The sequence below is a fragment of the Podarcis pityusensis genome, assembly GCF_964106645.2.
Source record: "Podarcis pityusensis genome assembly, chromosome: 5".
In the NCBI taxonomy this organism is placed as follows: Eukaryota; Metazoa; Chordata; class Lepidosauria; order Squamata; family Lacertidae; genus Podarcis; species Podarcis pityusensis.
Genome location: NC_138032.1, coordinates 61,919,668 through 61,933,643, shown reverse-complemented (window position 1 = coordinate 61,933,643; position 13,976 = coordinate 61,919,668). Strand labels below are relative to the sequence as shown.

General features: G+C 42.4%; 1 protein-coding gene across 1 annotated transcript in view; it reads right to left on the bottom strand.

Annotated features, from left to right (window-relative positions):
- Window positions 1-13,976, bottom strand: part of ADGRA1 (adhesion G protein-coupled receptor A1) — a 310,905-nt gene that overhangs the window by 158,135 nt on the left and 138,794 nt on the right. The window contains exon 8 of the mRNA XM_081007127.1: window positions 2,836-3,000. Coding sequence (XP_080863253.1) covers window positions 2,836-3,000 — 165 coding nt within the window. The remainder of the gene's footprint in view (window positions 1-2,835; window positions 3,001-13,976) is intronic.

The following is a 13,976-nucleotide window of genomic DNA, read 5'->3' as shown; positions in this document are numbered from 1 at the left end:
GGGAATTGTAGTCCAAAAGCAACTGGAGGCCCAAGTTTGGGAAACCCTGCTCTAAACCAAGGGAGGGAGGGCTATGGAAGTTTGCAGTACATATGGGGGGAAGGAGTGTTGGAAGAAGGTCGGATGAAATGGGGGCCTGTCCTTTTATTAAAGAGAGTGCTGCTAGCCTGCCCCTTCCTGAAATCTCCCTAGGCTATGCGAGGTGTAGAGACCCCCAATTTCTAGTGGGAGGATTGCCCTCTCGCTCTGGCAGATGGCTCCTACAGGTTCGCCAAGCCATAAGTAATGGTGAAAAACAATGAGACACCTCAGATTACTCGATTCTAGCATTAAACCAAGTTGTTTGATCTAGCTTTTCTTCTTCTTCTTCTTCTTCTTCTTTAAAGGTGCTGCTGCGTTATGCATTGACAGAGTCTGAGCCAAAGATGTATTTCCAATTCTGAACAGTACTGCAGCTGGAAGAAATATGGTGTTCATTCCCCACACCTTTCAAGCCGCAGAAATAACACATTATGAAGAGAAAAGACTTTGGATGCAAAAATGAATCATGGTCAGAATTGTATAAATAATTAAAAGGAATATGAACCAAGGAGCATTTCTGTCTTACTTCTGGCCTGAACGTCACTTTAATTGAGCTACTCTGCTTATATTTATTTATTAAAGGGCTAGATGCAGCTATCCTTTCGAGTAACTCTAAGTGGAAGGCACTCTGTCTACCAGACGAGAACCGTTGGGCTTTTCAGCAAAGAATAGTATGGGAAGATTTCAGTACTAGAATATCAGCGTTTAGTATCTGGAAACACAGGGACACACACACACCGTTTAAAAATAGCTTATAATGAGAGAAAAACAACACAAAACACAGCCATCACCCCATAATAGCTTTTGTTCACTGAGGCTTGCATTACAAATCCTTGCAGCAAGTTTTCAATTACAAATACCACCTGGGCCTGTCAGCTCAAAAGACTCAACCTTTCCATTACATTTAACGCTTCTCCTTTTAAAAATGAACAGCTCTTCTTCTTTTCCTTCCCTTCCCTTTCTAGTTTTGCTTTTGTGGTTGTGATATCATGCTTCCTACGTATTTGCTAGAATATCAAAAACCTCAAAGACCTTTTCATGATAAATTATTGGCATGCAAGTTGCATCCTGGGGAGAGAAACCTTTCAAGGAAGCTTCAGGTGTTAATGTTAACTTTAGTTCCAAAGATGTTCTCCAGAATTCTGAATTCATTACTTTGAAATGCCAAAGGAATCTATGGACTCAGCATGCTTTTGATGTAAGTTTCTAAAATAAATTTGTGTGGACTTTCTGAAAGATGATCAATAAGGACAGAAATGTCAATTCCTCAGCTTTTTGATTTGTAGCAAATGAAGTGGCAAAACGCCTTTGGCATTAGTTCAGCATTCATATATATATTTTATTTATCAAGAAGACAATGACATTTGGTGGCAAGGGAGTGAAGGGCTTCTTAATGAAAGCTGCATTATGTAGCAGCTAGTACAAGTTTATATAATATATTTTTTAAGTGACTCATTAAACAGCACCTCAAGTTGAGCCTTTCTGTATTGAGAAGAAATGCGGTCTACAGTGACTCTCTCTTCTTGAACTTTTCAAACAAAAGCAAGGATTTTTGTTTTACAAAAAGATGCCTTGCCTTCTAGGAGGCTTATAAAGATATTTAGTTTACCATGCAACAGTGAAGGAATAATGTTATTGCTGGGTGGATGGGTGGGTGTGTTTAAAAAAACGAAATTAAGTTAGTGATAACTCCAAACACAATGGGGTAATTAATGCATAAGGAGGAAAGACTCACTTCCAGCACAGATGTGTCACACTTTTGTTCTGATTCAGCGGGGGTGGGATGTTGGGTGGTCTCCTTGCATTCTTAAGAAATGCATGAGAAAGGAAGGAAAACTGCAAACCATTTCTATTTGCTTTATAATTGTATGTGTGGCTTGAACCATTAATATTATCTTTGGAACATGCACACTATACATTGGAGCTGTGGTACCTATGGTCCCCCAGGTGTCACTGGACTACAGTTCCCATCGTCCCTGAAAAGTGGCCATGCTGCCTGGGATACTGGGGAGTTGGTGCCCAACAATGCCCAAAGTACCACAGATGCCCACCGCTATCTTAAGGCATGTCTAGATTGCACTTTAAAGTGGCCTGGATCCAAAGAGCTAATTTAGACCCGCACATAGGCTTTGGAAAACCCAGTAGGATTTTATTTTATTTTATCTGCCTTTTCTTCACCCACTATGCAATATCACATGCGGCTTTTAAAAGCCCCTTCAGTTCATGTGGGATGTGTGACTGTTGTTTGAAAAACTCAAACCCAGAGCATTCTTGAATGTGTACAAATAGTTACACAGTTCGTTGGCATCCCAGACACCAAGGAGATGTGTCTTTCTTCGATTGTTGTGCTTCACATTTGGAACTACTTCACAAGACAGCCAATCAACGTTGTTTCTAGGCAGGGAAGCATGACAAGGGGCAGTATTTAACTACATTTTTAAGCACTAGTGCAAGGGGTTTACCCAAGTTCCTCCCCCCCACACACACACACATCCCACATTATCCCCAAATTTGCTAGGAAAGGCACATTTGAACCTTCCAAACAGATAAAGTAGCCCAAGGGGCCATTAGAGCATTATCTGGCCTTAGGAAATTGCTGCCACTAACCCAACGCTACAGATTGAGAAACTTGTTTGAATACGAAAGACTACCCCGCTGTATATATTTGATATGTACAGAATAGGCTTATTGAGGTTTTACACAAGAAAACCAAAGATCAATCATATATTTTTGAAATCAGAAGAAAAACCATACCTGAAATCTCCTTTATTGTTAACTATCCTTTCAGCAGGGCAATAAGGTGCAGCTGTTTCTAGTACAACGATTTCTACCTGCTTAGAGATGTTTCCATAGGAGTTGTTGACCATGCATTCCCACATTCCTGTTGCATCAAAATCAATGCTGGACAAAATAAGCTCACTACAAGAGAGTAAAAAAAGGAAAACAAATTATCAGCCTGACTTAAAAGGTATGTGACTCCAAAAACTCTCCATAGGACAGAGCTCTTTAGACCACAGTGATGTTTGTTTGGTTTACTTATTCAATTCTGCAGCCCTCCCTACACACTCAAAAGCTTTAGGACAGATACCTGTATTCTTAAACCTATTTATAAAAGTTTGTGACCAGTAACTGGGAGCATGGTACGGCTGCATTACTCACCTGACCTCCCTCTGGCTGAGTCATTGGTGGAGATGGAGGGACAGGGTGAAGTGCTGGAAAGGTGCTCATGAACCATATTGACCTCCCTGGCATCACATCCCTCTTCCTCTCTGTCCCTGTAAGCAGCAGTGATTCAGCTGGAGGGAGGTCAGATGAGTCTCAACATGTCATCCGCTACTGTATGCAGCTGATGCTAAAAGTATGTAACCATTCAAAGTGAAGCTCAGAGTGCCTTCCTGTTTCTACTGAATTCCAGCTGACCTTGGCTTCTGGTCCAGTTCTGTTGTGAACAGAATAAAAAAATATGCCACCCAATTCTGCTTAGAGAAAAACCCTGCTGTGTCCCTACAAACACTTCCCCACCCCCCAAGTGAACATGTTTTTCTGAATTTGACCATTGGTACAGATACTGACAACAATCCAACGTAAGCGCACTTAACAACTTCTAGATACAATGATCTTAATTTGTAACGCATGGTAGTTTTAAGATAACAAATATTTATATTCCCCGGTTTGTTTATAATTTGTTTTTGTTGCTACTGATGTAATTCATTCTGTAACCCCAGGGTGAAAGGTGGAATAGAAAAAATAATGAATAAATAAATTTCAGAATGTGGTCATGAGTTAAACAAATTAAGGTAGTTATTAATTTTAATGTGGTTTTGAAAAGCCATATGTGATTCACTTCAAGAAACATCTTACAGAAGTTCCTTTAATTTCTCTAAGCATGTTCATCTTTAACTCCTATGCATCCTGTTATTGGGATGGCTCTATAGTTGTAGGACTTCCTTCCTTGCTGTCCTGATTTTTGTGCAAATCAAGAATTCAAAATGAAATTTTCACTAATAAATGATATGACAAATTCAACAACCAGCCTTCCACATAGTGCCGGATTTATGTATAAGCTAAACAAGCTATAGCTTAGGGCCCAACTCTCTTGGAGGCCCCCCAAAAAATTAAAGAAAAAAGAACACCTGGGTGTACATTTCCAAAATATAAGATAAAAAACAAATAAAATAAAACCTACATACAGCAACAGTGTTTTATGTTGTATAGGCTCCTATGATGTAAGTAACAGGCTCTGCCTGCTAGCCTGCTCCCTAAAGTATCACTCGTTTGCTCATTTCTATATGTGCAAATGGCTTTAGATACCTATTAGGTCCATAAATTACCATATAGCATATATGCAACACAAAAACAGTGACAATGTGTTGTTGACAAAGGACAGCTGGACATATAAAAGGGCCCATTACCTTCAGTAGCTTAGGGCCTCATCAAACCTAAATCCAGCCCTGCTTCCACACCATGTTTCCTTTTGGACACAATGGTGGTAGACAACTCTGCACACTAGGCACTAATGGAACACTGCTTTGATCCTCCAGAGAAAGCATTCCACAAAATTGTAGTAAATAGCCTTTGGCTGAAATGATTCTATAGTGTGAGTATATCTCATGAGAATTTGGTGTTATCTTTCTGCTGCAACTTTAAATATAGCTGAGTTTATTCTACTTAGTTGTGGCCCTATAATGGGTATGGGGTTGCTTGTGCGTAAGTTGCCGCCTCTCCTGGCTATGTTGCCTTGTTAAACCTTTCTGTCTGGACAGCCCTTCAATTCGTGGCTGCCTCAGTCGCTAGCAGAATCCGTCAGTGGGCGTTTCTTAAACCTCTTCCAACATAAAAGTTGTTTGACGCCCAGTCTCCTCCTACTCTCCCTGCGTGGAAGTCTTCTGCGCAGGGAGGGCGTGGGTAGCGGAGGACCAGTGCTCTCCCCGCTGGTGTCCAGTGAAGCGTCCTGGAGCCCTCTCGCCGATTCCCCCATCTGCCCCCCTTTATCCCTGGTGTAACGTTGATTTGCTTCCCCCTCTGCTGAACTGCCTCTCTCCCTGCTTGGCCCTTCTCCAGCATCATTTGAAAGCCTTCCCTCCGCCTCAGGCTCCGATGTCAGTTCCCTGACAGGCCCTGAGCTTACAAGGGTGGAAAATCCCAAATGCACTTTTAGAATGAATCTCACTTATAGCTCTCTTAATGATGCATGATAGTATTTAACTCTTGCACAAAGCATCACTGTTACAGTACTTACAGGGACTAATTCATTAGAACACTGGGTCTCAAAAAAGTCATACCTTTTTATGGCAGGAATTAACTGTATTAGTTTAATTAAGCAACAACGACAAGGTCTGTTATAAGATACCAGCATACAGATAGCAATAAACAGCATTTTCAAACTGCAGCCTGCCGGTTGCTTGTAACTGACAAAAATGTCAGCAAAAGGTATTCCCTTCCTATAAGAACTAGATTGCTGTAAAGGTTACAGAAGCTGGTTGTTGATATAGAAACCAGATATCTCAAATGACAGCGTTGCCATTCAAGTTATGTTGAACCATCAGGTCAGCCAACACCTTCCATTAAGGTAACACTGGGTGACCTTTATTTTTACGTTATAATCTCTCAACTCAGTAGGCTGTTTGAATACAAAATTGCTTCTCTTCCCCTGTCCCCACACCCCACCCCTGTTCAAAACGGACTGCACTTTCCTGGAGCTTACTATTTATAACATTTCCCCTAAAACAATAAATAAAAGCTTTCTCCAAGACAAATAAGAGCAGGCACTTCAGTATTTATCTGCTGTGCAAGGTTTCTGCTTGCTTGTGTGTGTATGCATGTGATCCTTGACCTGAAGTCTACAGTATTACAGTTCATTCTGCAACTTTAAGAAGGCAGTCGCTGCATCACAGTGCTGTTCTTTTTCCATTTTATAACATGCTCACAAATCAGGAATTTAGATAATAAATAACTGCAGGCTACATTTTCAACCAGTATTACTATTATTTTGATAATGCCAAGGTCTATAGTGACCAGGGCCGTCTTAAGCATATCCAGCGCCATGGTGCAAAGATCTCTCCGGCGCCCCCTCCCTTTCCCAGAGTTGTTGACCTTTTCCCAAGCCTCTGTGGGGATCGCTCTCCTCCCGCAGAGGCTTGGGAAGGAAGCTGCATGCCCGCCAGCCATATGGTTGATGGGGCACAGCTGGCGGGCGTGCAGGGAAAGGGGAGGCCACTGGCAAAGCCTCGCAACTCCCCCACTCGCCAGGGCGCCCCTGAGAGGCCAGCGTCCTGGCGCAATGTGCCAGTAACCCCAATAGGAAAGACGGCTCTGATAGTGACAAGCCACAATGGGGAAATAGAATAAAAAAGCATAATTTGCCACAACCCTAAAGAGGAATGGCTCAGAATTAAGGTTGGTACTGTTACGATATAGAAGCAATGCAGCTGCAAGCTGCTAGCTTGAAAACATCACATGATGGAATGTTGGGACTGTTTCTTGGGAAACAGACGGACAGTCGATTCACAGTGCGAAGCACTGGAATTAGCTCAGAGTGTAATATGAAATCTTCCTATTGTTCCTGTACGGGAAGTACAGGAAGTGTTTGTCACTCGACTGCTGGAGCTTGAAGAGAGCAGTCATGTTTTTTGTAACGCTGCAAAGACAGAAATAAAGGCATGTAAATACGTTTCTGTCTATCTCTTTCCCCTGCCAGGGGGGCAAGAAAGAGGGTGTGTGTTCTTCTCACGCTGAAAAGAATCGCCTATCGCAACCTAGCCTGGATCTTGCTGGGGAATGCAGACAGGGAGGTCAACAGGAGATCAAGCCGGGTGCCTGGAGAGTTGCCAGTTTCTCCTGATAAAGGCTTGAATTACGACAGGTACGAGGTAACTGGGGGGCAGGATTGCAGGAGAGAGTGGTCTTGGGACAGCAGGGTGACAATCTGTTAGGTCCCTCCCTGGGACAAAATTCCTCACTTATGGCACACACCCCTCTGCAGTTTTGGCATTTCACTGGGTCCTGATGCAGCCCACCCTAGCCCAGGGGTCATCAGCTGGCAGCTCCACGGATTCCTCTCACCCATCATTTTGATCCAACCAGCCCCTCCGATACATCTCCTTGAATGACTCAGGACATCCATCTTGAATGTAACTACAGTGGTACCTCTAGTTACAAACTTAATTCGTTCTGGAGGTCCGTTCTTAACCTGAAACTGTTCTTAACTAGAGGCGTGCTTTCGCTAATGGGGCCTCTTGCTGCCACTGCGCCGCCGGCACATGATTTCCGTTCTCATCCTGGAGCAAAGTTCTCAACTTGAGGTAACTCTTCCAGGTTAGCGGAGTTTGTAACCTGAAGCGTTTGTAACCTGAGGTGTTTGTAACCCGAGGTACCACTGTAATGGGCAAAATTAGACCTGATGTGAAATAAATCTTTGCTTTTATTTGCAGATTTTTTAAATGGATGCAAACTGCATCAGCTGGGAGTGTCCAGCTGGGGCAATCCTGGGGGGAAATCCTTCTTTTGAAGCAAGCCTTTGTATTGGGCAATTCCTAGCTGACACAATTTGAATTTTTAAAAATCTGCACATTAAATGCAAATCTGCACTTAGTATCAGGTGTAGTTTGGCCCTAGGAATCTGCTTACATTATCTAAGCATATGAGAACATTACCCAAGCAATTTGGGATTACTCTCACAAATCAATACCTTTATCTTGAAGCTGTTTACAAGCACAGTGAATCCAAGGGTCTGGGATCAGTGCTAATGATTCCCATTAATGACTTGTGTTTCAAATTAGAAAGAGACAGTGATATGCACTGCCTACATTTTTCTATCAATATTATATCTAAATGGAGAAAACACTGGCACTTTCTATGTGTTCAGCCCCTGAGTCTTCAGCCAATTAAAATTAGCGGCTATTCACACAGATACAAACATAGTTTTTATAAAACAAAAAAACAAGATTATTTTTAACACTTGCACTGGGGGAAAAGACCCTGTCTGCAATATCTCTTGTTAATTTTGACATTCTTCCTCACTTAGCCTTCATTGAACCCTGACTGTAGTACAGAAAGAAGTTAAGTGTAAAAGACCATGGATATTGACTGTTGTAGGAACCATCTGGCTGTGGAAAAAAGATGGTAATTAATTTATACTCCTCAAGGTATCCTAGGGGCAGTAGTTACTTTAGTGAACATCTTTACTTACTTAGCATCTGGATATGACAAGTGATGAACAGATCCTGGTCTCCCAAGAAACCCTGTAACAACTGAATTTAGTGCAGAAGCAAAAGTTCTTAAAAGAGAATTTAAAAGAGAACCTTTGCCTCTCTTTGCTGTTCTAACTTCTCATGTTCAGCATGCTCTCTTTCTCTTTATGGCTTCTTCAGGAAAGCACCAGGCTTCCTTCCTCTCTCAGGTAACCTATGAGACTCTGGCCTTTATTGAGTATTCATTCTGATTTGTTGTCGAGAGATTATACAATTATCATTGATGCTTGTAGGGTGCTTGCACGTCTTCCTATCAAATATTAATTCATCCATCCATCCCACTTTTCAGTGCACTTCCCTGTCTCTTTCCTAATGGCAACAAGTCTTTTTAAAAGTGGATTTGTTGCACCAGGCTGACAGAGTCCTTTAATCCACTTTATTTGAACACCTATGCACTTGAATCAGAGTACTTTCGCAATCAAACTTTCTTTCTAGGGAACTCTCTGAACTGTAGCTTTGTGAGGGAAATAGGGGTCCTTCTAACTACTCCCAGCACTCTTTACAAACTACAGGCCATAAAACTTCCCAAGTGGTGGACTGGTGGATCCACCCATTTGATCTATGCCATGGGGATAGCTTTTAGGTTTGGCCCTAAAGGAGTGATCAGCCAGCAATCAGGCTAGTCTGATTCAGGATACATACTCAACGCCTAGGCTCAATGTCTACTTACATCTGTAATAATAATAATAATTTATTATTTATACCCTGCCCATTTAGCTGGGTCCCCCCAGCCACTCTGGACAGCTTCCAACAAAACACTAAAATACAATAACCTATTAAACATTAAAAGCTTCCCTAAACAGGGCTGCTTTTAGAGGTCTTCTAAAAGTTTGGTAGTTATTTTTCTCTTTGACATCTTGTGGGAGGGCGTTCCACAGGGTGGGCGCCACTACCGAGAAGGCCCTCTGCCTGGTTCCCTGTAACTTGGCTTCTCGCAGCGAGGGAACCGCCAGAAGGCCCTCGGCGCTGGACCTCAGTGTCCGGGCAGAACGATGGAGGTAGAGGCGCTCCTTCAGGTATACTGGACTAAACAATAAAGATGTGACCCTTTTAATTCCAAAGTGTTGTTCTGTCATTATTGGTACTCTCACATCACCTGCCCATCCCCCAGTGGGCTTGCAAAGTGTTCCATAATATACAGTGGAAATTAATTTAGGGAAAGTCATTATAATGTTCTACTGTAGCCCTCAGCACTGGCCGTTGCCCAACGTAGAAACTCAGCATAGAGAAAATAACTAATCTGGGGCATGGCATTTTCATTTAGAATATGCACTTTCATCACTACAACTATGCATAACTAATTAACCAGACCTGAGGTTAGCCTTGTTATTAGTGGAGCTATTCCCTTTATTGTCTTGCAATAATATTTTTGCAATGTGTCTGTTGCATGCTGATGGCCATTTAAATGTCAGAAAGAAAAGTGACCGAGAAATAGAGGCTACAGGAATACATTCCAATTGTCATTTCCCTGAGAAAGGTTCTCAGAATCTGACCTAATTTCCTGTATGTATCTGGAAGACTCTATCTCAGTTCTGGCAGAGAAAGGAAAACAAATTACTGGGACATGAAGACTGTTTACTTAAAAACCCCAGAAAAAAAACCCACCCACAATTTAGGTAAAAAGTCTGTAATGCCTATATCTAATCCAAGCCACCATCCATTATTAATATGAACAAAGACTTTCAAAAGTGAGGGTGGTCCCCAGAGCATACTGCTGCGCAAAATAAGGACCAAAGGTTAAGACATGCAAAATCAAGAGAGAATGTGCAAATCTAGCTCTTTAAAATCAACTAAAAATGGGTATCTTAGCAACACAGGAAGCTATGTTATACTGAGTCAGACCACTGGGTTCATTTAGCTCAGCACTGTCTATACAGTGGCACCTCGGGTTACATACGCTTCAGGTTACATATGCTTCAGGTTACAGACTCCGCTAACCCAGAAATATTACCTCGGGTTAAGAACTTTGCTTCAGGATGAGAACAGAAATCGTGCAGCGGCGGCACGACAGCAGTAGGAGGCCCCATTAGCTAAAGTGGTGCTTCAAGTTAAACACAGTTTCAGGTTAAGTACGGACCTCCAGAATGAATTAAGTACTTAACCCGAGGTACCACTGTATATGGGTTTCTCAAACAACTCCCATCATCCCTAGCTAGCACGACCAGTTGTCAGGGATGATGGGAATTGTAGTCCAAAAAAAGCTGGAGACCCAAGTTTGGGAAGCCCTGGGTTTGGCAGCAAATCTCCATGTTTTTAGAGAGGGGTCCCTCCCAACTGTACCTAGAGATACAGGAGACTGAAGCTGGGACCTTCGGCATGCAAATTCTGTCAGGATGTTGATTCCAAGGGGAATGCCCACATAGCTGGGCCATTTACATATAGAGAAGTAGCTCCCACAGGGGAAGAGGAACATTAAAAAGGCCACAAAGAAACTCATTTATCCACGGAATGATTTTCCTTACGGTATAAACAGATCCTTAAATGAAAACCTGTTAGCAGCAAGCAGAAAACAAATTAAATTAAAGCTTATATGGGGCTTCTACAGATTCTTGGATATACAAACAAATGTTTGCCAGCTGTGATTTATCAGAACTAAGTTAAATGCAAGTACAATTGCATGATTTTCTTTCTCTGGGTGATAAGTAGAAAATACACAAAACTCATCTTCCTGTATCATGGTGAATAAAGGTCAGATTACAGTATAATAAGCTACTGTTGCTTTTGCCTAATCTAATCACTTTTGCCTGATACATAAAAAAGCAGGTAGGTTTACATACTGTATCTGAGATGCTGCATGGGCAATGTTTTACACCATTCCATAAGGCAAGCCTTTGTGTTGTTTTACTCACTACCAGTGGCATGGGGAGGGGGAGGCACAGGGGCAGTTGCCCTAGGTGCAAAATTGTTAGGGGTGCAAAACTTCAACACCTGGTGCTGCTTCTGGGCTTGGTTGAAAATGGATTCTCCAAGCGAGCCAGGAAGTGACCTCTCCAGACAACAGAACAAATCTTTTCTTATCACTGTAGTTGCAATCTCCTGGGTGACACAGAAACCTCCAGGCAGTTTAATGCGCATGCTTACTCTGTCCATTTTCCTCCTTCTCACCACCACCCTCATTGTGGGCCCGGCCACTGGAAATCCATGCTACACCACTGCTCACTACATATGCTGAGACACACACACACACTACTGTTGAGTGTTGCAAACTTCTTTGGAGGGCATTTTAGAGCCGTGTGTGTGTGTGTGTGGAGAATGCCTGAATCTCATGGGGAGTCACTGCTCCACATTAGTGGATTAGTGTGATAACACAGCTGCTGCACAGAGCAGGTTAGTTATCCAAATAAATTATAATGGCTTTCGGTCAGTGGTGCACATGCAAAGCATCCCAACTCACCCAAAATTTGGTCCTTATACTTTCTTTGTTAGACACTGCTCCCCCAGAATCCTTCAACAGTTCTTAAAAAAACAAATTTAAGAGCAGTCTGTAGATTTAGCAGGTAAAGGTAAAGGTAAAGGGACCCCTGACCATTAGGTCCAGTCGCGGCCGACTCTGGGGTTGCAGCGCTCATCTCACTTTACTGGCCGAGGGAGCCGGCGTACAGCTTCCGGGTCATGTGGCCAGCATGACTAAGCCACTTCTGGCGAACCAGAGCAGCACACGGAAACGCCGTTTAGATAAATAGGAGTGGTACCTATTTATCTACTTGCACTTTGATGTGCTTTTGAACTGCTAGGTTGGCAGGAGCAGGGACCGAGCAACGGGAGCTCACCCCGTCGCAGGGATTCAAACTGCCCACCTTCTGATCAGCAAGTCCTAGGCTCTGTGGTTTAACCCACAGCGCCATCCACGTCCCTAGATCTAGCAGGATTGATGTTTAAATCAGAGAGAATCTGTATGCATGCTTTGTGGTGCCATTTTCTTGGGTCTTGTCCCAATGAGCCAAACTACAACAAGCACCTTGAATACTTTCATAGTGGAAAGACAGACTGTACTCTTTTTAAAAAATAAAAAAAGAAAGTAAACTTTGCTTCTTACTTGCTTTAAATATGGGGCAATTTATAGCAAGGTGATAGTATGAAATATGCATGCAGAGCAGAAACAGGCCATATGATCTGAAAGATAAACCACTGGATTCCTTCAATATCGCAGATGATGCCTAATAATAATAATAATAATAATAATAATTTATTATTTATACCCTGCCCATCTGGCTGGGTTACCCCAGCTACTCTGGGCAGCTTCCAACAAAATATTAAAATACAATAGTCTGTTAAACATTAAAAGCTTCCCTAAACAGGGCTGCTTTCAGATGTCTTCTAAAAGTCGGGTGGTTGTTTTTCTCTTTGACATCTGGTGGAAGGGCGTTCCACAGGGTGGGTGCCACTACCAAGAAGGCCCTCTGCCTGGTTCCCTGTAACTTGGCTTCATTCATACTTCTAGACATTCTGCCACTGCTTGAATGATTGTGTAGTCAAGTCAGCTCTGGAACCACCCAGAGCGTGGGAAGTGCTAGACAAGTGAAACACAGCCTATTTGCAGGACTTCCCCCCCATACTTCTAACCTACAATTCCACAATGTTGACTTTGCTTTGACAAAGCCCGCTGCTCACTAGGTCTAGCAACACAGCCCTCAACATTCAGTGTTGGACCCAGACAACAGAAACAAGAACGACCACCACAATGAAACTATAGCAGCAACTGGTCTAGCAAACAGAAAACCCACACCGAGGCTTTGTTAAGTAAAACATTTCCAAGATGATGAATAAAAAGTGCTAATATTTGTATGATAATCCTTGATTATTTGATTGCATGCCTTTGGGAGCAGCTAGAAAATGGTAGCCAGCAGAGTTCACCAAAATAATTAATTTTAAAATTAGTATTTGTTGCATTATTGTAATTCAGACTTTCATTTGCCACCCTCTGCTTGTGTCCGACACTTCCTCTCCCTCAGAATGTGTTTAGATGTTGAATAATGCTATATTTCCTGGAGATCAAACCAGCACAATTCAGTTCCAACGTTACTGGCCAGATTCAGTGATCTTCTGGAAGGCCCTCAACAACTTGGGTCTAGGATATCTTAAGGAGTGCCTGATCCCTCAAAGCATGGCCTGATCATGGAGATATCTGAGGGAGTCTCTGCTGGTGGTTTCCTATGGCTCAGAGGCAAGGATCATAACTACTAGAAGCTGGGCATTCAGTGTTGTGGATCCAACCCTGTGGCGGTCCAATCCTAGTGATTGAGATTAAACAGGTACCCTCTTTTGCTGAACTTCAGGCACATTACAAAAACTTAAAACAAACAAAAAAAATCAGCAGGCATTTTAAGGCCTGTTTTTATGATGAATTTCAATTGTTCTCTCGCTCTTTTTAAAATATTTTATGTACACTGCTTAGGAATCTTGAATATGAAGGGGTACATAAATATTTGAAAGAAAATAAGACAATCTGAAGTCCAGACCAGAAGTCCCAACATCCATCTGGCAGCAGGAAGCATTCCATTACTTGGGAAGAGAATAAATGAGTCAATGTGGACTCCAGGAAAGAAGGAAGCCATAGGACCAAGTTATTGCAACACCATATCCTCCCCAGCTCTTAATTCAGTGTTTGCCAGACTCCTGCTGCTTCTTAAGCAATCTGTCCTGTTC